The 23,279-nt window shown below is 34.5% G+C and overlaps 1 protein-coding gene across 2 annotated transcripts in view; it reads right to left on the bottom strand.

The window, feature by feature from the left end:
* Positions 1 to 21,260, bottom strand: part of MANEA (mannosidase endo-alpha) — a 65,068-nt gene extending 43,808 nt beyond the window's left edge. Inside the window, exons 1-2 of one of the 2 annotated variants that reach the window (XM_058734735.1) lie at positions 21,021 to 21,260; positions 6,974 to 7,552 (exon numbers count right to left, since the gene is read on the bottom strand). In XM_058734735.1, the coding sequence (XP_058590718.1) occupies positions 6,974 to 7,514 (541 nt within the window). In that variant the 5' untranslated portion in view covers positions 7,515 to 7,552; positions 21,021 to 21,260. Of the gene's footprint in view, positions 1 to 6,973; positions 7,553 to 20,799; positions 20,900 to 21,020 lie in introns of those variants that run through there. The other variant, XM_058734736.1, reaches the window with a different exon arrangement.
* Between the last annotated feature and the right edge of the window lie 2,019 nt (positions 21,261 to 23,279).

The following is a 23,279-nucleotide window of genomic DNA, read 5'->3' as shown; positions in this document are numbered from 1 at the left end:
TATCTGTTTGCAAATGAAGTGATCTTATGTATAGAAAACTTTCAAGGTTGTACTAAAAAGAAAAAAGAATAAGTAATTTCAGCAAAGTAGCAGGACATAAAGTCAACATACAAAAATTGGTTGCATTTCTATACTAACAATGAAAAATCTGAAAAGGATATTGCAAAAATAATTCCAATAGCATCAAAAGGAATAAAATATTTAGGAATTAACTAAGGAGGTGACAGATTTGTACAATGAGAAACACAAAATATTGCTAAAAGAAATCAAGGGCCACAAGGAAAGACACGGAGAAAAAATGTAACCTAAAATGGAAACACCATTAGGCTATTAGTGGATTTGTCTGCAGAAACTCTACATGGCAGTGGAGAATGGAATGACATATTCAAAGAGCTTAAAGATAAAAATGGCCAGCCAAGAACATCTCCAACAGTTATCCCTTAAATATGATGGACAAGTAAAGGTTTTCTCAAACAAAATCGGAAGGAGCTCACCATCACTAGATCTGTCTTGCAAGAAATACTGAAAGGAGTTCTTCAAGCTGAAATGAAAACAGGCTAATCAGCCTCATAAAAACATATGAAAGCACACAAAATGCTGGTAAAGCTGAAAATTATACAGTCAGATGTAGAAAACTCTAACTCTGTATTAGAATGATGTATTAATACTCAACTATAGTACCAAGGCTAACAGAAAGCTGGAAAACTATAGCTACTATAAATTAACAAATACACAACAAAAAGTAGATAAACTGTAATACCAATATAAAAAGTAGGAAAGAAAGGATAGAGAAATTTACAGGCAATCAGTGATAAGTTACTCTCAGCCTAAAATGTACGTGTTTGTAAGATGTTTTATGTAAGCCCAAGAGTAACCACAAGAGAAAAACCTAGAGCAGATTCACAAAAGAGAAAAAAAAGGTGGAAACTAACATACCACCATGGAAAATAATTTATAAAGGTAGGCAGAAACAGAAAAATAAAACCAGAAAGCAATTAACAAGATGTCACTAGTAAGTCCTTACATATTAATAATTGCTCTAAATGTAAATGAATGGAGTTCACCAATCAAAAGGCATGCAAGTAGCTAGATGGATAAAAAATAAGATCCAGTTATGCGGTGCCAATTAAGAGATCCACTTCAGCTTTAAGGATGCACAGAAGACTCCAAGTAAAAGGATAAAAAGATATTCTATACAAGTGGAAACCAAACAGAAGTAGGGATAGCCATACTTGTATCAAAACAGTTAGAAAATTTGGAAATATGTAGAATCTAAACAAACTCCTGAACAACCAATAAGCGAAAGAATAAATCAAAAAGGGAATCAAAGAATATCTTGAAACAAATGAAAACAGAAACAAAACATACCAAAACCACTGAGATGCCGCAAAAACAGTTGAGACAGAAATTTATGGCAACATATGCATACATTAAGAACTAAGAAAGATTGCAAATAAACATCATAACCTTATACCTCAAAGAAGTAGAATAAACAGAACAAACCAAGACCGCAGTTAGTAGAAGGAAGGAAATAATAAAGTTCAAAGTGGAAAAGACCAGAAAAATAGAAAAAAAAAAATCAACAAAACAAAGAGCTATTTTCTTTGAAAAATAAACAAAACTAACAACCCTTTAGCGAGTACTTATGACAGAAAAGACTCGAATAAATAAAATCAGAAATGGATGAGTAGAAAGTGCAATTGACTACAGAAATACATAGACTCATAAGAGACTACTATAAACATGTACATGCCAGCAAATTATAAAACCCAGAAGAAATGAGTAAATTCCTACAATCCCATAACCTTCCAAAACTGAACCAGGAAGAAATAGAGTCTGAACAGAATGATAACATGTAAGGAGAATGAATCAGTAATCAAAAACCTCCCAACACAGAAATATCCAGACCAGATGGTTTCCCTGGTAAATTTTTGCAAACATTTAAAGAAGAATTAAAGCCAATTATTCTCAAACTCTTCCATAAAGTTGGAGAGAAGGAAACACTTAAAAAGTTATTTAATGAGGTAAACAATACTCTGATGACAAAGTCAGATAAGGATCCTACAAGAATAAAAAACTACAGACCAATGTCCCTGATGGACACAGATGCAACAATTCTAAACAAAATATTAGCAAACCAAATTCAAGAATTCATTGAAAGGATTATATCATGACCATGTGGGATTTACCCCTAGGATTCAAGGATGGTCCAACAATATATGAATCAATAAATGTGATACGCCAGATTAATAGAATGAAAAATAAAAATCATATGATCATCTCAAAAGATGTAACAAAAAAACACATTTGACAAAATACAACATTCTTTCATGATAAAATTCCTCAATAGATTGAGTACATAAAGAACATACCTCAATATAATAAAAGTAATATACAACAAACACACAGGTAACAGCATACTCAATGGAAAAAATGGAAAGCTGTTTCTGTAAGATCAAGAACAATACAAAGGTGCCCATTGTCACCACTCTTATTCAACATACTGTGAGTCTTACCTAGGACAGTCAGGCAGGACAAAGAAAAAGCATCCAAATAGGAAAGGAAGAATTAAAATTGTTGCTATTTGCAGATGATGTGACATTATATACTGAAATAAAAAAATGGTTGGGTCTAATCAATGAATACAATAAAATTAAAGGATATAAAATCACAACACAGATATTAGTTGTTTTCCATACACTAACCATAATGCATCTGAAAAAAATTAAAAAAAAAAACTATCCCATTCACACTAGCAACACAAATAATAAAATACCTAGGAAGAAATTTAATCAAGTAAGAGATCTATGAAAACTACAAGGCTTTTCTAAATGACATAAAAAAATTGGAAGGATATCCCATGTCAAGGATTTGAAGTTAATATTGTTAAAAGGTCCATGCTACCAAAGCCATTTATAGATTCAACATAATCACTATCAAAATTCCTATGGCATTTTTTAAATTTGTTTTTTATTTTTTAATTAAAAAATTTTTTTTAATCTTTTTTTATTTTTTAAGAGACAGAGTGCAAGTAGAGGAGGGACAGAGGGAGACACAGAATCCAAAGCAGGCTCCATGCTCTGGGCTGTCAGCACAGAGCCCAAAACAGGGACGGAACTCATGAAACATGAGTTTATGACCTGAGCTGAAGTCAGACCCTTAACTGACTGAGCCACCCAGGTGCCCCAGCATTTCTCACAATAGAAAAATCAATCCTCAAATTTGTATGGAACCACAAAAGATCCCTTTATAGCCAAAGCAATGATGATAAAGAAAATCAAAAGTGGAACCATCATACTTACTGATTTCAAAGTATACTACGAAGCTATACTAATTAAATAATACAACCCTGGCCTAAAAACAGGTACTTAGGTCAACAGAACAAAATACAGTACCCAGAATTAAACTCCCACATATACTGTCAACTAATAAATGATAAGGGATCTAAGAACAGTCAATAGGGAAAGGATAGCTTTTCAATAAATGATGCTGGGAAAACTCAATAAACACGTGCAAAGAAAATTGAACCCCTACTTACACCACCCACAAAAATCACCTAGAAATGGATCAGACTTAAACATTTGGATAGGATATCCAAAGCACAAATGTAAAACAAAACAAAACAAAACAAAACAAAAGTGGGACTACATCAAACTTAAAAGCTTCTACACTGCAGAAGCAAGAATTAAGAAATTAAGAAAATGAAGAAATTAAGAAAATGAAAACGCAAACTAATTATTCGTAAATAAAAGGCAAATGGATAATGGGTTAATATCCAAAATATACATAGAATTCCTAGAACTCAGTAACAAACAAACAAACAAACAAAAAACCCACAAAGAATCCAATTAGAAAATGGGCAAAGGAACTGAAGAGGTACTTTTCCAAAGAAGACATGCCAATAGATACATGAAAGGTGCTCAACATCACTAATACAAGTCAAAACCACAATGAGATATCATTTCACACTTGTAACAATAGCTATTATCAAGAAAACAAGAGATAACAAGTGTTGGCACTGTTGGTGGGAATGAAATTGGTTCAGCCACGATGGAGAACTGCATAGTTTCCCCCAAAAAGTTAAGAACAGAACTACCGTATGATCCAGTAATCACAATTCTGTGTATAAATCAAAAGGAATTTAAAATTATCAAAGATATACACTGTATACTGCAGCATTAACACAATAGCCAAACTGTGTCCATCAACAAGTGAACGGACAAAGACATGGTGACATACACATACAAATATATAAAGTGTGATAGATCACATTTTATTTACATTCATATCACATTCATATACTTAAAACAGAATTATTCATATACACATATATGTGTGTGTATATAAATAAAACAATACTCTTCAGCCACAAGAAAAAGGGAAATCCTGCCATTTGCAGCAACATGGATGGATCTTGAGGACATTATGTTAAGATAAGACAAATACTGCCAGATACCTCCTATATGTGAAAGGTAAACAAAACAAAACAAATGAAGAAACAGTAAAATGGTACTTGCCAGGGGCTCAGGAGTGGACGAATGGAAGAGATGTTGTTCAGGGTACATGCTTGCAACTATTACATGAATAAGACATGGGGATCTCATACGCATACAGTGATTACAGACACCAAAACTGTATTAAAGACATTAAACTTGCTAACAGACTAGATCTTAATTTTTTCCACCACTAGAAGAAATGATAATTACGAGATGTGATAGAAAGGTTTGCTAATGCCTCAATGGTAATCGTATGAAAACACGTATATCAAATCAATGTGCTATGTATCTTTAACTTACGGCATGTTAAATGTCAATAATATTTCAATAACAAAGACTATAATTCAAGATAAGAAAATAATTTAACTGATAAGAAAATAATTTATTTACAGATGGATTATGATGCCACTTTTATTACTATCAAATGATTTTTTCCCAGAAAATCTACCAAAGAAAAAAAGCATTTGCACCAATAGTGAAACTGTGAACATTTATAACTAAGATTAATTGTATTGACTTTTGTTTTGAAACTATTCATGTTCACACATATTACGTAGTAGTAAAATAATATACGGGGAAAAAAAGTCTTCATAAACTTAAGATAGGCATAAAACTAAATATAAACTGAAAGTTTTCTTCCTAATCACAATTAAATTATAACATACAAAGTATGTCATTTATATATTATTTCTTTATACGAAAAGTATCTGGGGGGAAAAAACACTCATTGCATACTGTTCAGTTTGCACGAAAAAAACCTTGAAACTTCCACGGATATCAATTTTTTGTCAAGAACTACTAGTATAGTCATAAACAAATCAACGTTGTAATAACAAAAAAGCCTCAAATGTGATATAAATTCTTTGCACAAAATAGTTAAAAAGTCATTTGCAAGATCCTCTCCACAAAAGTAAATTGTAAATAGAGATAGCAGTCAATGCTGTCTGAATTTACCAATCCTATTTTATGTCATATTTTATATCCTAGAACACAGAAACTGGAGCTGGCCAGAAAGCCAGATTTTTTAAATCCAGTTGGAAAAAAAAATCAATTACAGAAGAAAGTCATCTTGCACACAGTTGATGCAGATTCACAGAATTCTACATTGTTTTGCTCATGAAAAAGCCTTGCACATCTCCATATACGTTTCAGCTCAATAATAAGTTTGTGCCTTTTGTACAGCTATAAAAATGTGAAAACACTCAATCTGTTCTTGTGGTCCCAGTGCTATGGAGACTGGGAAGACACAGGAAACATAACAGAGAAGTTTTGTTTTTTGTTTTTGTCTTTTTTTAAGGGTAGATTAACAAATTGAAGAATTCTCAGGCATCCCATTTTAATTTTTTCTTATGAATTACTTGTGAGATAATCTGACTCTATGTAAATGTATACAACTGGAGTGCCAGAAGTAAGAGGGAAGAAAAAGCTGCAGGGAAAAAACAATACAAATAACTACAGACTTCTTATCAGTTAAGTTAAAGTGTATATTGTAAATTTTAAAGCAATCATACAATAAATAAAATGAAGGGACATCTAGTAAGTCAGAAGAGAAAATAAAATGGAATAAACATATTTTATACAAAAGAAGGCAGAAAAAGAGGAAAAAGGAACAAAACAGATGGAATAGACATAAAAAACAGCAAAGAAAGCATAATTAACCATATCATTATTACATGAAATAGAAATAAACACAGAAAGTTAAAAAGAGATTGTTAGGCTAGTTTTAAAAAACAGAAAAACAAGACCAAATTGTATACTACATGTCTAAAATTTGAAACAGTACAAATGTCCATCAAGATGAACGCAGAAACAAACTGCCACAATCATACAATGGAATACTACTCAGCAATAATGACTCAACTACTGATACAGTTAACAGCATGAGTAAATTTCAAAATGATGTCCTAGGCAAAAGTTCACACACACACGCACACACACGCACGCACATGTGCACACTGGCTGATTCTATTTCATGGAGTCATACGTAGAACATTCACAATTATTCTACAGTGATAGAAATTAGATTTAGTTTCCTGGGGAGGAATGTGGGTGTGCATAAGGGAAGCATGACAAAAGTTTCTGGGCTATAGAATATTTTACTTCATGTTGGGGTAATATTTAAACAGGTGTATACCTTAGAGAAATATCACTGAGCTATATACATAAAGTGGGAGAATTCATTGCCATCTTATGTTAACCATAATTTAATAAAATTAAGAATGTTAAGTTAGGAATCAAAACTATATCCATAAATGTTCCAAAAGTTAGAAATTAAACACAGTTTAGAGTAGTGTTAAAAGGTGGTTTATCAGATGTTTAAGAACATATGTATGTATACACAGCTTAATTTAGAATCCATGTTTAAAATTATAATTAACAACAATGTGAAGACTAATCAGTAACTTAAATATTCTACAAAAAATTATTTATACATACACACAATCACATGCCTAAACACACACACATAAAGTAATTACCAATTGAAGCTGAGTACATTTGTTTCATGTGAGTTTCAATGACAGAAGGATCCCGAGAGCTGTAAATTCCCAACTCAGGGTAAAAGCTGGAGCCAATGTCATCCGGGGGATTATGTTTCCCTTGTGGATAATTCTTGGTTATTCTAGGGTCCCAATGCTTCAGGATTGGATGGTTCCAATGTATGTATTTACCATCAAATTGCGGATTTCCATACCAACTGTAATAAAAGACATGCAAATAATAATTCAGAGGTCGCAGCTCTTCCAGGTAAGGTTCAGAGGCTTTGGAAGGTTTCAGAGTGATTTCAACACTTTTTAAATTCTTGATATTTGTTTCACTGTTGATTTTGTCATTGTTTTGGGAATCAAGGTTTTTCCCTAAGTGAGTTTGTTGATGAAGTTCTGGAAGAAGTTCAAGTCCAAAAGGATCTCCAAAAGTAGCTTTATTTGGTCTCAGCATTTTTAAACCCATCATCAGGGAGAAAATAAACAGAATAAAAAGTGACAAAATGATGCAAGTCCTTCTTCGAAATTTTGCCATGATGACATACTTTAAACTCCAAAATGGTAAGTGTTTAGCTGTAATTTATTGAAAAGTGGTAATTAGTAAGTAGTATTGACAATATTACCCAATGTATTCAAAATGAAAACAAAAATCTGTAAAGTTCATTACATTGAAAGATTTTAAAAGTTCATCATATTAGTTGTATAATCAAAAACTGAGATCTACAAAGTAATCTATATATGGCTAGATTAAATAGCAGTATTTATTTGGAAATATCACAATTACATTTTATGTTTTTATGTTTAAGTATGTATATACATATATGTATAGGTATGTGTGTATATGTACATAGGTATATACACACATATATGAATAAAATATCTTTATGTACAAATTTCTGGCTTGGGGAAAAGCTGACACTGATTTATAAAATACGACTTTCTATGATAAATCATGCTGTTGTTATTCCAAAGAATTAAGTTCATAACAACTAATCCTGATAGAAAAGACAGACAAGTAAAACATAATCAGCAAGTAATTCTGTCTCACACATACACAAATACTTTCTATAAACTGTTACTTCCATTATGCATATATGCAAGAATTACTAACATGAGCAAGCATATTTCTTTTAGGGCTAAAATCAGTCTTCTCAAAGTAAAGTTTAATTGTGAAATATAACACACCTAAAGATTAATATAAAAGACATACATCTAGGTTGAAACATATAAACATTCAAAACGGAAGCTGCCAGCTTAAAAATTCATCTCTACCTTTTGTGCCCCTTGCCAATCACCAGCCCTGCCCCTTCTCCTTAACAACAACCACTTGCCTTTTGTATTTACCATCCCCTCACCTTTATTTGTAGGTTTTCTAAAACATACATGTATCTAACCAATATTCATTTTGTTTTGCCCATTTCAAAATTTTACTTAAGTAGATATGGTAATATCCATATGTACATATACACAAATAGAGAATATGCATATTAATCTTACACAAATATATGTGTATGCCTTCCATATACTTAGATATACTATAAATATGTATAATTACATATATAATTAGATGTACAGAAGTTACACAAAAATATTGAGAAACTTTATTAAACCTTCTCTGACACTTTACGTGGTATCCTACCTCTTTTCCATCCCTATGTTCTAATTTGCATCAGTTCTTCCTCTCATAAAAAAGTCATGAAAATGGAAAGGCATAGGTAGATAGGTCTGGAGATTTTGTTTTACAACTATAATAATCCACTGGTTTCATGAAAATGTTTTCGTGTCAAATATTCTCCTTCTTAAACTTTTGGAAGTAAAAAGTTAACACTTTCTCTATTGTTCCTAAGACTAATTTAGGGACACCCCCCCCAAGTTATAATATTTTAATATTATTACATGGATACACTATGACCACACCAACAAGCTGGACTCATTAACGTAGATCATGTAACCAATTAACACTAGACATAAACTAAAACAAGCATTATTAAAGTAGAAATAGTTGACTTTTAGATGAGAAACAGGTGAATCCTTACTGTTGTTCAAGGAACAAAAATATGTTTCATTTGGTTGGAATATCAAAACAAATTCTAGACTCAGTTTAATTGAGCAACTAAATTGTGTAAAAAATAGTATGCTAAGCGCCACATGAAACAGATTGATTAGTAAGACACAGTTCTTATGTTCAAGATGCTTGGAGTCCCCCAAGGAAGGCAGAAGACACGTACGCAAATAAACTATAACTCAAAGAAGAAAAGTGCTAAAAGAGAAGGGAAAGGCATATATAAAGCAATAAAATACGATATAAATTAAGGAGTTGAAAAAAAAACTCTATGAAAAAAAATTTAAAATCTTAGAAGAAGGAGTACAATATGCATAGGCTGGTGGAAAAGAGAAGGAAAAAAAAAAAAAAAAAAGAATGTCCCTAGTGTCAGAGAAAGGATGTGCCCAAAGATATACCTGACATGAAAGACACATTGTGAAACACAAAGGCCTCTGTAGGCTGCAGCCAGTAAAAGATAAGGAGGAAAAATAAAGCTATAGTGCTATGTTGGAACCATACTACACCAAAGAAAGAAAACTTTTCTGGTAAACAAGGGACCACTAAAGGCTTGTAAACAAAATATTGGCATAATAAGAGTTCAGATTAGAAGAATGGAGCCCTTATAAAAAAATAATGTTCAAGGCATCAAACTCCACCATTTTCTGAATCTAATAATCTCCCATTCACTGATCATTTTAACAACTTACTCCTTTCCTACTTCTATTACTATTTTTAGTGACTCCACCAATATGGATGATCCAGTCCCGTAGTTTAGCCGCCCCAACTCTTTGCCTCACTTCTAAAGATCTGTTCTTTGTTTCACTCCACTTCACTAACTCAGGTGTCATACTCCTACTCTTGATCCTGACATTGTCAAACATTTATTACTACAAAATCTTTATTTTTTTTTCCCCATTTCCAAACATAACCTTCCGTGCCTTGAGCCCCTCTAGTTTAGTATTCTCATTCTGGCAATTCCTTGACCTTATTGAGATGTCCAGTCCACTGAGTCCACTGCTTTTTTGCTATATTTCCTTTTCTTCATGTTTTGTCTCTAGTGACAGTTTATAGTCCATTGTCCAACATTATAATTCCTCACTTCTCTCCTTTCTTAATACATACTGGTAAAACCCCAAATAAATGATGTGTGCCTTGACCTTGATCCAGAACCACAGAATTATACTGGACAAAACACACAACCATGTTGACTTTTCACTATGAATTCATACTCAAGATGCTTAACAATCCTGTCACTAAACTCCAGTATGTTCACTTTTCTAACCTCAGAATTACTTTATTCATTTTTGTTTTTCATCAAACCTACGGCTACATCACCAACTTCCTTTATTATCTTCAGATATCTATGTCTTATCCAGCTGACCCTTGAACAATGCGGGTTTGAACTATGCAGGTTCATTAATATGTGCATTTTTCAATAAATATAGTGCAGTACTAAAAATGCATTTTCTCTTGTGATTTTAATACCATTTTTTTCTCTAGCTTACATTATTGTAAGAATACAAATATAATATAAAGGACATATATAAATAACATATGTTAATGAACTGTGTGTGTTATCAGGAAGGTTTCCAGTCAACAGTAGGTAATTAGTAAAGTTTTTGAGAGTCCAGAGTTACAGGAAGATTTCCAACTGCATAGGAGTCAGCACCCCTAACCTCCAGTGTTCAAGGGTCAACAGTACTTCATAGAGGAAACAAAAACAATTTTACACAAACTCCCTTATCTTCCCATTAAGAAATTAACTTTAATATCAACTTGTTTTTATTGTCAGCAAAGGTTTCCAATTTTAATATTTGTTGTTTCACTCCTTTGATTTTCTTCTATAGAAAGCCCTATTACTTTTATTGAATTTTGCTCAACTTTTACAACTGTATTATCTCTTCAATTTTTAAGTTTCTGTACCCTTTACCTTTCATAGGGCATTATCTATTGTGTTTGTCTTGTAGTCTTCATTTATAAAATTTGCTCATTTTTCACTTTTCATAGTCATAATTTGCTTATTCATCCAAATCTCATATAGCTATTTTAATTATTTCTATTAAAATATTAGGTTATGGTTGTCATATATTTTATGAACATGTCTCTCTGGCATGCTTTCAGTATCTACAAGTATGTTCACTTCTTTGCTTATAAGGACTTTGTATGGGACCTGACTGATCTTTTTCTATTGACAAATATTACATGAAATAATTTTCTCTCAATTTTTGGAAGTGAATGCTTTATCATGATAGTTTTTCCAGATTCATGCTCTATAGAACTTAAGCTGTTTTTGGGAAATCTTACAATGGCTTTGAATGTCTTTCTGAGATCAGTTGGGTTCTTCTCCATTCCCACATTTATCTGGCATTTTTTATTTCCTTGGCTTGTATGCTATTATTACCCTGCTCAATTTGAAAGCTATTTCCAGAAGTTACTCTTCAATATGGGGTTTTGTCCTGAAAACCAATATGTTGTAGCCCCTTCAGATGTTAGGCTTCAAAGTCTCCCTCCCCCGTTGCAGCTACTATTCTCAAAGTGGTCTGTCACTCTTTCAATTAATATCTATTGTTAGAAATGTTCCTGTCTTCAGTTCAAGCAGATGCACTACTGCTTCCCTCTGTTTCCTCCTGCACAGAGGTAGAAAACAAGTCTTATAGTTATTAGAGAGCTGTCCCCTTCCACTCATACTGTGAGTCCATGGGGGATAACTTGTCTTTCAGTTTTGTTACAGATTATTTGTTTTGGTTTTACTATTTACTGGTCTGCTTTTATGATTTCAGGATAATTTAAACATTATACCAAAGCTGTTGCCATCACTCCTCAACTCTGCACTTTCCTTAAAATGTGTTAATACCATAACTCTATTGCTAATTACATCTTTAGCAGTATCTTAGAAGTTCTGTATTCTGTACTTTTATGACCACTGAATTCAAAATATATTCAAATTTCCATTATTTCTCCCATGAGAACTTATTTATAGATGTATTATATTTGGGAGATTTCCTAGTTTTTTGTTGTTGTTGTTGTTGTTGTTGTTGTTGATTTATAGTGTGAATCCAATGAAAACATCGCCTGCATGATTTCAGTCCTTTGAAATATGTGGAGACTTGCTTTAGGGCTCAGCCTATGATCAATCTCATTAAGTGTCCCATATACATCAGGAAAGCATATTCTGCAGCTAGTGGTTACAAGATCTACGTACCAAATATGCTATCTTGTTTATATCGTTCATATCATCAGTATTAAAAATCCCCTATATTTATATCTACATGTTTATATTATATAATTTTAATTGATGGTATTATGTAGAGACAAATTTGAGACTGCTAGATTTTCCTGAAATATTAAATCTTATTTTATATGAAATGTTCCTTTTCTTCTCTGATAGAGTACAGTGTAAGACAAAACCTAATATTAATATAGCTACAACAGATTTCATTTGGTTGACATTGAACAGAGTATCATTTTCATCATTTTACTGTCACCTCAAATGGTTATTTTTGAAATAAGACACTTATTATTATTGCTGTTTTTAACCTGAGAGTCTTTGTCTAATAGTTGTAGTATACACTACATTTACAGTTCTATAAATATGGATATTTAAATCTAATTCTTGCCCTTGTTTTTCCTTTTGGCCTTCTTACAAGCTCCATTTTCTCTCTTCCTTCCCCCCCCCCCCCTTATCTTTTTAATGGTTTCATTTTTCTCTATTATGCATTCTCGGTGCAATTAAGAGCATGCATTCTTCTCAAAAACTGGTATGAATTAGAACTTTACTATTTCTCAAACAATAAAAGCACACTTAGAAGACTTTAGTTCCTTTATCCCTGCCCCAACTTTGAGCTCCTATTTTGGTGTATTTTTTTTTTTTTTACACATATCTTAAACCCCACCAGATATCATTTTTTTTTAATATTTATTTTGAGAGGGGGGAGGGGTAGAGACAGAGGGAGAGAGAGAATCCCAAGCAGGCACCATGCTGTCAGCACAGAGCCAGCTGGGGGGGGCCCAATCTCACAAACTTCAAGATTGTGACCAGAGTCGAAATCAAGAGTCCAGGGCTTAACTGACTGACTCACCTAGGCACCCCTAGGATATCATTTTATACGGTCAACATTATTGCATTTACCCTTTTCTTTCCTCTTTAGTTCCTCTTGCATTCGCCTACTTCCATTCAAACTAATTTTCCTCATGGTGAAAAAACAATTCCCTTTAACAGGGCTTTTAGTATTAGTCTGCTGCTCATAAATTCTATATTCGTTTGTTTGAAAATATATGTTACCTTCAACTTAACATGTATACATAGACTTCTATATTGGCAATTATTTTCTTTCAGCACAAACTATTATCTTCTGCTTTTGTTTCTGTTGAAAACTCAACCACTATTTTTTTTTCTCTTTGATTTTAAGGATTTTTAAAGGTATTTTCTTTTTTCTCTGGTTTCTTTTAATATTTTTCTCTTTTTCTTTGGTTTTCAGCAGTTTCCCTATGGAATAATACACATGGAATATGGTTTTCTTAATACTTATCCTGCTTTTGGTCCAAAGTGCTTCTTCAATCTGGGGTTAATAGCATTCCTTAGCCTTGTAAAATTCTTGACCACAATCTCTTCAAATATTGCTTTTGCTCCATTATTGCCTTCTTGCTCATTTTGGAATACATTACACATGTTAGAATTCTATATCCTATGTGTTTATAACATTTTTTTAAACTTTCCCTCCATATCTCTCCATGTCTCTGTACTTCTGAAATATCTTCTAGTTTCCTATTTCTCTTCAGCTGTCATTTCTTAATTTCAGTTATAATTTTACTCTTAGAATTTCCATTTGACTCTTTTCAAAGGTATCAGGTTTCTGCTAAAATTTTCCTTCTCTAATTCCTTGAACATGTTAATCCCATTTATTAAAGTCCACCTCTAATAACCTGAATTGGACCTTAGGGATTCTGTTTCTATTGCCCGTCTTTTGTTGTTTTGTTTTGTTCTTGCTTAGTACCTGGACAGTCACAGTCTTTCTGTAAGGCGGGTTAATTTATTATTGAATGCCAGCCCTTGTGTATGAAATGTGAAGAGGAAGATTATCTGAATCTACTAAGAGCAAAATCTTCAAAACTGGGTTTAAGTCCTTGTAAATATTTGGACTATTCGTAATTAATCCTTATTCCTTTACACATATGGTACTGAAATTAAAGGCATGGGTTTTATCAAGATCCTTCAACTTTCTATTTTCTACTTATGTTTAGTTTCTCTGCTACTTTCAAATGAGGGATTTTGAATAACCCTTCCTATCTCCCCCACAATCTCCCAAAGAATAATGCATGACGTAGGGCTCAGAGCCATTGAAATAAGTAATTCCACCTGAATTTCCTTATAACCTGAGCGTAATGAAATGCTTTAGAAGGGACTCAAAATTCAGATTCAATAGAAGTCATAGTTAATTTGTCTTTTCATTAACTATAGCTTTTAAAATATGCATATCAGAAAATACGGTCAACAAAGGACAACTGACAAACTGAAAATACCAAGATATTCTACCTCATTCAAAATTTTTAAAAATGCAAATTAAGGGCGCCTGGGTGGTTCAGTGGTTAAGCATCTGACTCTTGATTTTTGCTCAAGTCATGAACTCTCATGGTTGTTAGATCAAGCCCTGCATCAGGCTCTGCGCTGATGGTGTAGAGCCTGCTTGGGATTCTTTCTCTTTCTCTCTCTGCCCCTGCCCCATGTGTGCTTACACACTCCCAATCTTGCTCTCTCAAAATAAAATTTTAAAAATGCAAATTAAAACTACACACACAAAAAAACCGTTTCTTATCTAGGAGACTGGCAAAACAAACACACAAATATATGCTGTTGGTAAAACTGTGGGAAAACAAGCACTTCCAAACACTGCTAGTGAATGCAAATTGGTACAGCCTTTTTGTGAATTTGGCACTAACAAAATTACATATACATTTACCTTTGGACTCAGTCCTACTTCATGGAAATTACCTTAAAAATACACAACATACACAAAAAATACAAAACCACATGAACAGTACATAAATCCATATACAGCACCATTTGTAACTGTAAATGCTGGGGTGTTCAGCTAAATGAGGAAGAGATCTTGGAAATGACATAAACTGATTTTCTGGATATATTCTTAAGTGAAAAAAGGAAAATGCAAATAAGGAAATATACACTTTTCAAGTGAGCAAAGAAACAGAATAAACATTAGATAATGATGTGGATTATGTATGGGGGTAAGGAGAAACAGGACAGAATAAAGGGGGATGAGAATGGGTAGAAGGATTGGAGGATGGAAGTGACTTCTCTTTTTGTATAGTTCTTTTTTGAGCCATGTTATATTTCACATACTCTAACAAATATAAAATGTTAAACTCCAGTTAGTAAGCTGTTTTTGCATTGGTACAGGTTAGCAATTCTTAACACTTAATGTGTATTCTACAAGTAAGCCAACAAACAATATATGCTGGAACCTGGGGCCCAGGTTTTTCACTGACAAAAAAGTTGAGTTATGTATAAAGTGAAGGCTAGAAAGAAACTTGTGTTACCAGACAGTAATTAGCAGTATTAGTATGGATGTGTGTTTTTTATCAGTAAATGGGCGAAGTGTGTATATACACATTAACATAACCACATTATTTCCTAGTTCTGTCCACTGGCAGTCTAGGACCAAAGAAACCCCAGCAGCAATGAACACATCTGATGCTAAGATTTTTGGTTTTTAAATATTCCTTCTCTACTTAGAAGCAGCAGTAGTTACCTTGGAGAAATGTGGATTCCCAGACTGTGGCTGAGAAAGTACAAAATGAGCCTTGATCATCTTACCAGAAAGTAAAGTACTCAAGAAGTGTTGGGGATATGTCCATTCGACACAAAAGCCAGACTGAGGGGCAATCACTGCCTAAATCCAGGACAATTTCAGCACCAAAATAAGGAATAAGTAATAAATGATAGGTATTAAAATAAGAATTCATGAATCCATGCTGATATTTTTAGTTTTTTTTTTTATTTTCATACTGATGTTTAAAATGCAAAAATAAATAAAAGGATTAGAGAAGACTCATATTAGAATGCCAACTAATAAACTTAAAAAAATTTGTTTTACATTTATTTTTTGAGAGACATAGAGAGACAGAGTACAAGTTGGGAAGGGGCAGAGAGAGAAGGAGACACAGAATCCAAAGTAGGTTCCAAGCTCCGAGGTGTCAGTACAGAGCCCCACGCGGGGCTCCAACTCATGAACCGTGAGATCATGACCTGAGCAGAAGTTGGACGCTTAACTGACTGAGCCACCCAGGCGCCCCCGCAACTAATAAATTTAGATAGAATAATGGAATACCACTATTTGGCAACCACCATAATAACAACTATTATTAGGCAAAATCATCAACAGATTTTAAATGAGGAAATAAAAGTTTGATGAGAAACAGGATATCCATATATTGGCAAAGTATCTCTCCAAAAGACACCTAATTAACTACAAAGGGAACAACAGTAACTCAGTGCAAAACCTAGCAGACACCACCTTAAACGAGTGATCAAAATGAACTTCATCAGTTAATTCTGGTTAGGTAGATATAAGTTTCCTGAGAGGATGCCCTAAGAAGGAAACAATCACTGCTATGGTACTCCTGTCAAAATTTAATTTGGATCTAATCATGAGGAAACATCAGACATTAGACACACACATATCCATACATTACATACATATATACACCTATGTACACACATGCATGTTACACGTAATGTATATAATTATGTACAACATAATACAGAAGTGTGTACATGCGTATAATGATAAAGCAAATACAGTTAAGATATTACCATTTGGTGAAATGCAAGAGAAGTATATAGGGATTTGTTGTACTGAAATTTACAAATTATCAAGATAACTGATAATAAAAAATCCTTCCCTTAAAGATAGTGAGAAATCTGACAAGCAATGAAGTAGAAAAAACAATTATGAACATAATATCTCAATACTAAAGATATACCAAGGAGAAAATAATGATTACCTCTGGGTGATAATAGTGATATTTTCTTACTCTACCTTCTAAAATTAGAACTTAATACTTCCTAAGAAAGAAAATTTTAGGAAATAATGGTAATGAATATTGCTAAGTCACAGAGAATGGGAGCAATAACTACAGCATTAATTAGTAAGACATTGGTTTTTCAGAGACTGACCAGTTGAGTGGTGAAGTAGGTAGAAGAGTCAGGATATGTAACAGGAAACTGATCTTGCCATCTAAAACCAAAGTCCAAATCAGCTAGGTTGATCCCCTTGTGGGACCCTCACTAAATCATTTAATCTCTTTTTAAAGAAAGAACACATTAGGTGTGTTTTCTGACAAAGTAGTTCTGTGTCTTATGCAAGATGATGTTTGCAAAAGAAGTGGAAGAGGGTAATATTTTACCAATTGGATTTAAGAATAAGTGCAAAATTGGGGCGCCTGGGTGGCTCAGTTGGTTAAGCGTCCGACTTCGGCTCAGGTCATGATCCCACAGTTCATGAGCTGGAGTCCCGTGTGGGGCTCTGTACTGACAGCTCAGAGCCTGGAGCCTGCTTGGGATTCTGTGTGTCCCTCTCTCTCTCTGCCCATCCCCCACTCACGCTCTGTTTCTCTCTCAAAAATAAACATTTAAAAAAAAAATAAGTGCAAAATGAATATAAAAAAAAAACACAGTTCTGAACAACTCTGAAACTTTTGTACATTTGTTAGATTCATTTCTCAGATTCGTTTCTCAGATCTACAGAAGAACACAAAACATAAAACGTCCATTTATGGAAGTTGCCTGGTTGATTCCCCACCTTTGCCTGTAAATGTAATTTTAAGTTGGTCCCTCTCTTTTCACATTACTTATTTCACTCATTTAAATGTTCATTTATTACATCATTATAGATGGTTCTTCCCAACCTCCACATCACAATTAACAGTAAGTCACCTCAAACAAAAGGCAGATCACTGTGATTAAAAGCAAGTATCCCCCAGCTGTTTTGTTTTTTGTTTTTGTTTTTCAGCTATTTCACTCATCAAATGACCTGATCTTTCTGTGCTTCTTTTCTTATCTATACAATGTTATTACCTCATTCACAGATTTGTAGGCATGAAATAAGTTGGTATTATAAAACTTCTAGAATAATTTCCTGTTTAGAGTGATGGTGATGAGGATGATGATGATGATGATCAAAGACGGGCATCTAGCAAGCAATTAATAACTAACACATAGTTAATTCTCTCTAAAGGTCCATTCTCTACAGGACTAACTTTTAAAATGCTACTCCTCCTTCAAGACAATGCTGAAATGTTGCCTCTTCTTGACACCTTCCCTAATGATTCCACAGTGAAAAGTACTCATTTTCTCAAATATTCTATTGTTACAGCAATACCTACTTTTTAAAGTGGCATTTATGTGTTGTATTATGCTATTTACATATATTGTATCCACTAGATTGCTTTTAAGTTCCAAAAATGGAATCCTTCTCTTTACACTGCAGTAGAGCCCCATATATCTTATACACAGCCAGTGACCATTAAGTGTTTAGCTTAAACAACTTAATGTCAGGCCCTTCTGTTTTTGACATTGATATATATTTGGGCAGTATGTGTATAAATAGATTCTACTGACTATACAGATAGTGGACTTTTTTATAGTCTATATTGAACATATTACATAGGAAGAAACCTAGATCCAATAATTTTAAAAATCCATTTTAATAAATTGCCAAGTTCAAGATAGCAAAACCACAATGACCCTTGAGATGCCCAGGGTCTAATTATCTAGCAAGGAAAGAGTGGAGAACTACTTATATTGCTTCAACAAAGGCAAGAAATTTCACAAGTCTCCTGAGAAAATAATAAAATCACAACTGAAGATGTATGGACACCCAAACCAGGAATCTACTCAAGGTATTGGGGTATTGGCTATTGAAGACTGAAAAGGACAGTTTACATTACATAATACACAGAAGTTATACCTAATAATATCTTTTAGAAACTCTATCATTTGTACTTTTGTGTCTTATGCTTTTCATCTTCTAGAAATTCTAGGTTTTGTCTTAGAGGTCTAGTGAGGCCTAATAGACACAGAACAATGTGATATCAACTATTATTTCAAAAAGTGCTGTCAATCCAGTTAGAAACACCTTTTAATTACCCTATTACTAAATTATACAGACTTATAGTGCTTTTTTCTTTTTAGTATTGTTTTCTAATTTCATTTTCTAAGAAGCTATTGTAAATAAAAAATAATACTAGACAACACACCTGGAACTTTCAAAACAAGTTTCTATACCAACGCTTCCTTACCCCAGTTTTAATGAAACACACCTGCTGGTTAACAGAAATTCAGTTAAGCATAATTTCATCCCTCCACTTTAACCTTCACAATGACCTAGGAAGTAAAACTTTTTTAACGCCATTTTACAGATGACACAGTAGAGGTACAAACCAATTGGTAACTTTTCAGTCTGTGGGCTAGTGAAGAGCTAAGTAACATGTCCGAGGTGAAGCAACTAGCAAGAAACAGGACAAATTTAGCTCTAGAATTCAAGCTCTAGCCTTCTATTCCACCATCCTACAACATACTAGACAAATTAAGTTTAAAAATTTTTTGTGACACAGATGAAAACTGCCAACATGTGGTCAAGTTTTCATTTAAATAGTATGGTCTTAGCGGTGCCTGGGTGGCTAAGTGGGCTAAGCTCCCACTCTTGGTTTCAGCTCAGGTCATGAGGTCATGTTTCTGAAGGTTCCAGCCAGAGTCCAGTTGTCATAGCAAAGCCTGCTTGGGATTCTCCCCCCCTCTCTCTCTGCACCTTCCTGGCTCACTCACTCTCTAATAAACTTTAAAAATAAATAAATAAATAAGTAGTATGGTCTTAGAAAACAAGATTATCTGCTACCTACTCATAAATTGCAGCTCAAATTTAATCTGAAGACCGTTTACTTTCTGATCATACACTTACTGTTCACCACGTGACTAACAGCAACATCTCTGGTAATGTTTTATGCACAGATAGAGCCTGAAAATACACAAAATTCACAGCACTACACCGGTTTTAGGAGTTTACATATAGCTCAAGAAGGAGAAAATAACGTATTGTCGTGAAAGTGACCAGTAAGCAATGTGGCAATATTACCAATACCTAGATTTGATTTTATTTTTTTCTCCTAAACTGTCTAAAATACTTGAACATAAACCCATTCCAGTCCTATTCGTCTTTTTTAACATCATATCCTATTATCCTCCCTTACTGGTCTTTAAACACTTCGAGGTTTTCCCTTAACACTTATCCAGAGGGTCTTACAATAATACAACTAAAACTGTCGTAAACGCCTGAATTTCAATTTGCTTCTTTAGAAAATGTAACAAGACATAGTCCGGCATAGCTGCATCCTGAAACTTAACAAAAGATAATAATAGTCTACGAAGACAGAGCCAAAAGTGTTTTAACAAGCAAATGGAAAAACCACCGCTGCGGTGGCCCAAAGGCTCCAGGAGGTTGGTGGCCGCGACCTTCCGCCAACACCCGGAGCCCGGTAGGCCTCGATCCCCCCACTCTCCCCGCAGGCTCAAGGCTTAGCTGAAGTTTGCATACAAAAGGACCGGGCCTAGAACAGCTTCCGTCACTCCCGGAATTCCCAACTTGCTGGGGGAGAGAAGGGAAAACAGAGGCGACGGGAGGTTCCTCTCCGAAGAAGTGGCGGACACAAGGCCGGCAGGATCGGGAAACAGCAGGCAATAAAAGAAGGCAATAAAACTAACCCAGACACAAAGAAGGGCTAAGAGTGACAAGAGTGAGTTGCCCCGGGGGGGTCCCGAAGCACGCAGCGCGACACCTCTCGCTCGCCGGAGGGGCGCGGGGTCAAAGGCCACCCGCAGAAGCTGCGAGCACATTGGCTGGCGGAAGAGCGCGCAGGCGCCCGGGGTAGGTCCCGTACCCGCCGCAGCCGCATCTGCGGGGCCCTGAATTTCCAGCTACTCACCAGGGAATCCGGCCACCAGCAGACGATCCAGCCAGAGCCGTGAGGGTAGAGAGAAGAGGGAGAGCGGGTGCAGAGAGCCCGCGGCCTCCAGTCAGCGCGCACAACCAGCCCCGCCTCCCCAAAGACGCGCGCTAAGCGTTCCTGCAACCCCGGGGGGGCGGGGCTTTGACGCCGGGCTCCGCGAGCCAGCAGGGTGCAGGCTTCCCCCGCAGGGGCTCCTCTTATCCGTCAGGGCCTGAGGGGCGTGGACGAATGAGGGGAGAGCTTTTCTGGGCGTTCTGTGCGGGTGGAGAAAAGGGGTGGAGCGGGTTCTAGCCGAACTCCCAACCTCCCCCTACAACTAGAGATGACCCACCCCTCTCTTAAAAACAGGTCTTCTGAGGTTTCTCTTGGAAAGTCTCACTGATCCACTGATCGAGGGCATCTGGTCTTGATGTGGCCTTCCAAAGTTGCATTAACTGATGTACACCGGTTGTTTTCATGCTCTTTAAATTAAGGAACCGTTTTTTGTCTTTTTTTTAAAAAACTAGAACTTTTCTTAAAGGCCCTAAGTAGAGAATCAAAGATGACATTTAATTTGCAAATATATTGTATAAAGTCACATTTGTTCTGAAGTAGAGAAATGATTGAAAACAATGAGGCAGGTGTGAAGAACAAGTGCTTTGGAGACAGGTTGCAGCTGAAGGTTTCCATCTTACATCAGCCTCAGAAGCCAAGAGAATTCCGTATTTTGTTTGGTGACATGGTAACAAGGAAATCCTGACTCACAGTCTAGAACTTGATGATGTGAACAATTTTGTAAGGGCTGCCTTTAAAGTCAGACTAGATTTTTTAAAAGGAATGTTCATTGTGAAATATGCATATATGAGTGTATCCCGTATGTGCACATTTTAAAGAATAATAAAAAGAATACCCTGCTACTCACTACAGAGCTGAAGATGCAGAATACCAGTATTTCTGAGACCTCGGAAGTCCCTTTCCATCTCCCACCCAGACAAAAATAAACATTATGCTAAATATTGTATTACTTATTTCCTTGCATTTTTGAATATAGTTTTATATGTATAATTCCCTAAAAATATAGTTATCCTGGTGATGTAGATTTTATAATGAATCATACAGCATTTTCCCCCTCTAACTTCTTTTTTCACTACACATTTGGGTTTTGAGATTCATCTATACACAGATACATTTCACATGGACTAGACTGGCACATGATTATCCATAACACCTGTTATTTTTAGAGTTTAAAACTTTTTGCCTGGTAATATCCTCTTTTAATTTGCTCTTTCAGTTTACATTAACCCCTTGCCAATGAAGTTGTGCAGCTTATAAATGCTTAGTGGCTATTTGGGTTTCTGTGGAATGCCTGTTCTCAATTTTGACTCACTTTTTATAGGCTTGTTGCTTTTGAAAATTAATTTGTTAAAAAAATTAATTTGTAGATAATCTTTATATATTTTTAAAGCTTAAATACTTCTCTGTTGTTAGTTATATGTGTTTCAAATAGCTTCTCTCAGTTTGTGGATTGTATGTTAACTTTCTATGGTCTCTTTTGATGAACAAAAGCTCTATATTTTAAGGTACTGCTAGCTGATAACAAATTTGTACATTATAATTTCATGCTTTTTGCTTTCTTGTTTACAAGAGGCTTCCCAACCTTAGACCATGAGATATACTCTTTTGTTTTCTACATTTTTGAAGTTCAATTATGAAATATTTTCAGACACAGAAAAATACAGATAATAACATAGTGAACACCCATGCACTCTACATAATGAAAATTTTTTCAAGCCCCTCTTTCTTATGATCCTTCTTTAAAATTGCCTTAGCTACTCTTGGCTCTTTGCTCTCTCATATAAACTTTAGGATGAGTCCATTAAGATCCATAAAAAACCCTATTTGGATTTTGATTGGAATGGAATTGACTTTATAGAGTAACTTAGCAAAAAATATCTTATCAGTGAACATGGGACAATTATCCATTTATTCAGGTCTTTTATACCCTGTAATGCTTTGTATTTTATTAAAGTTTTAAACAACTTTCATTACACAGGGTCTTAGATTTTCTTCCTAAAATTGGAGCTATCCTTCTTTAAATTACATTTTCTAATTGGCTATTAATAGTTTATAAAAAGGGCACCAATTTTTGTACATTGGTCTCATATCCATAAAATTTTGCTGAATTTTTTGTGTTTGCTTTGTTACTTTGTTACCTCTCTGGATATTTTATGTAAATAACCATGTCATGTATAAATA

This window comes from Neofelis nebulosa, chromosome 6 (assembly GCF_028018385.1).
Source record: "Neofelis nebulosa isolate mNeoNeb1 chromosome 6, mNeoNeb1.pri, whole genome shotgun sequence".
Classification (NCBI taxonomy): Eukaryota; Metazoa; Chordata; class Mammalia; order Carnivora; family Felidae; genus Neofelis; species Neofelis nebulosa.
This window is presented reverse-complemented; position numbering and strand designations above follow the sequence as displayed.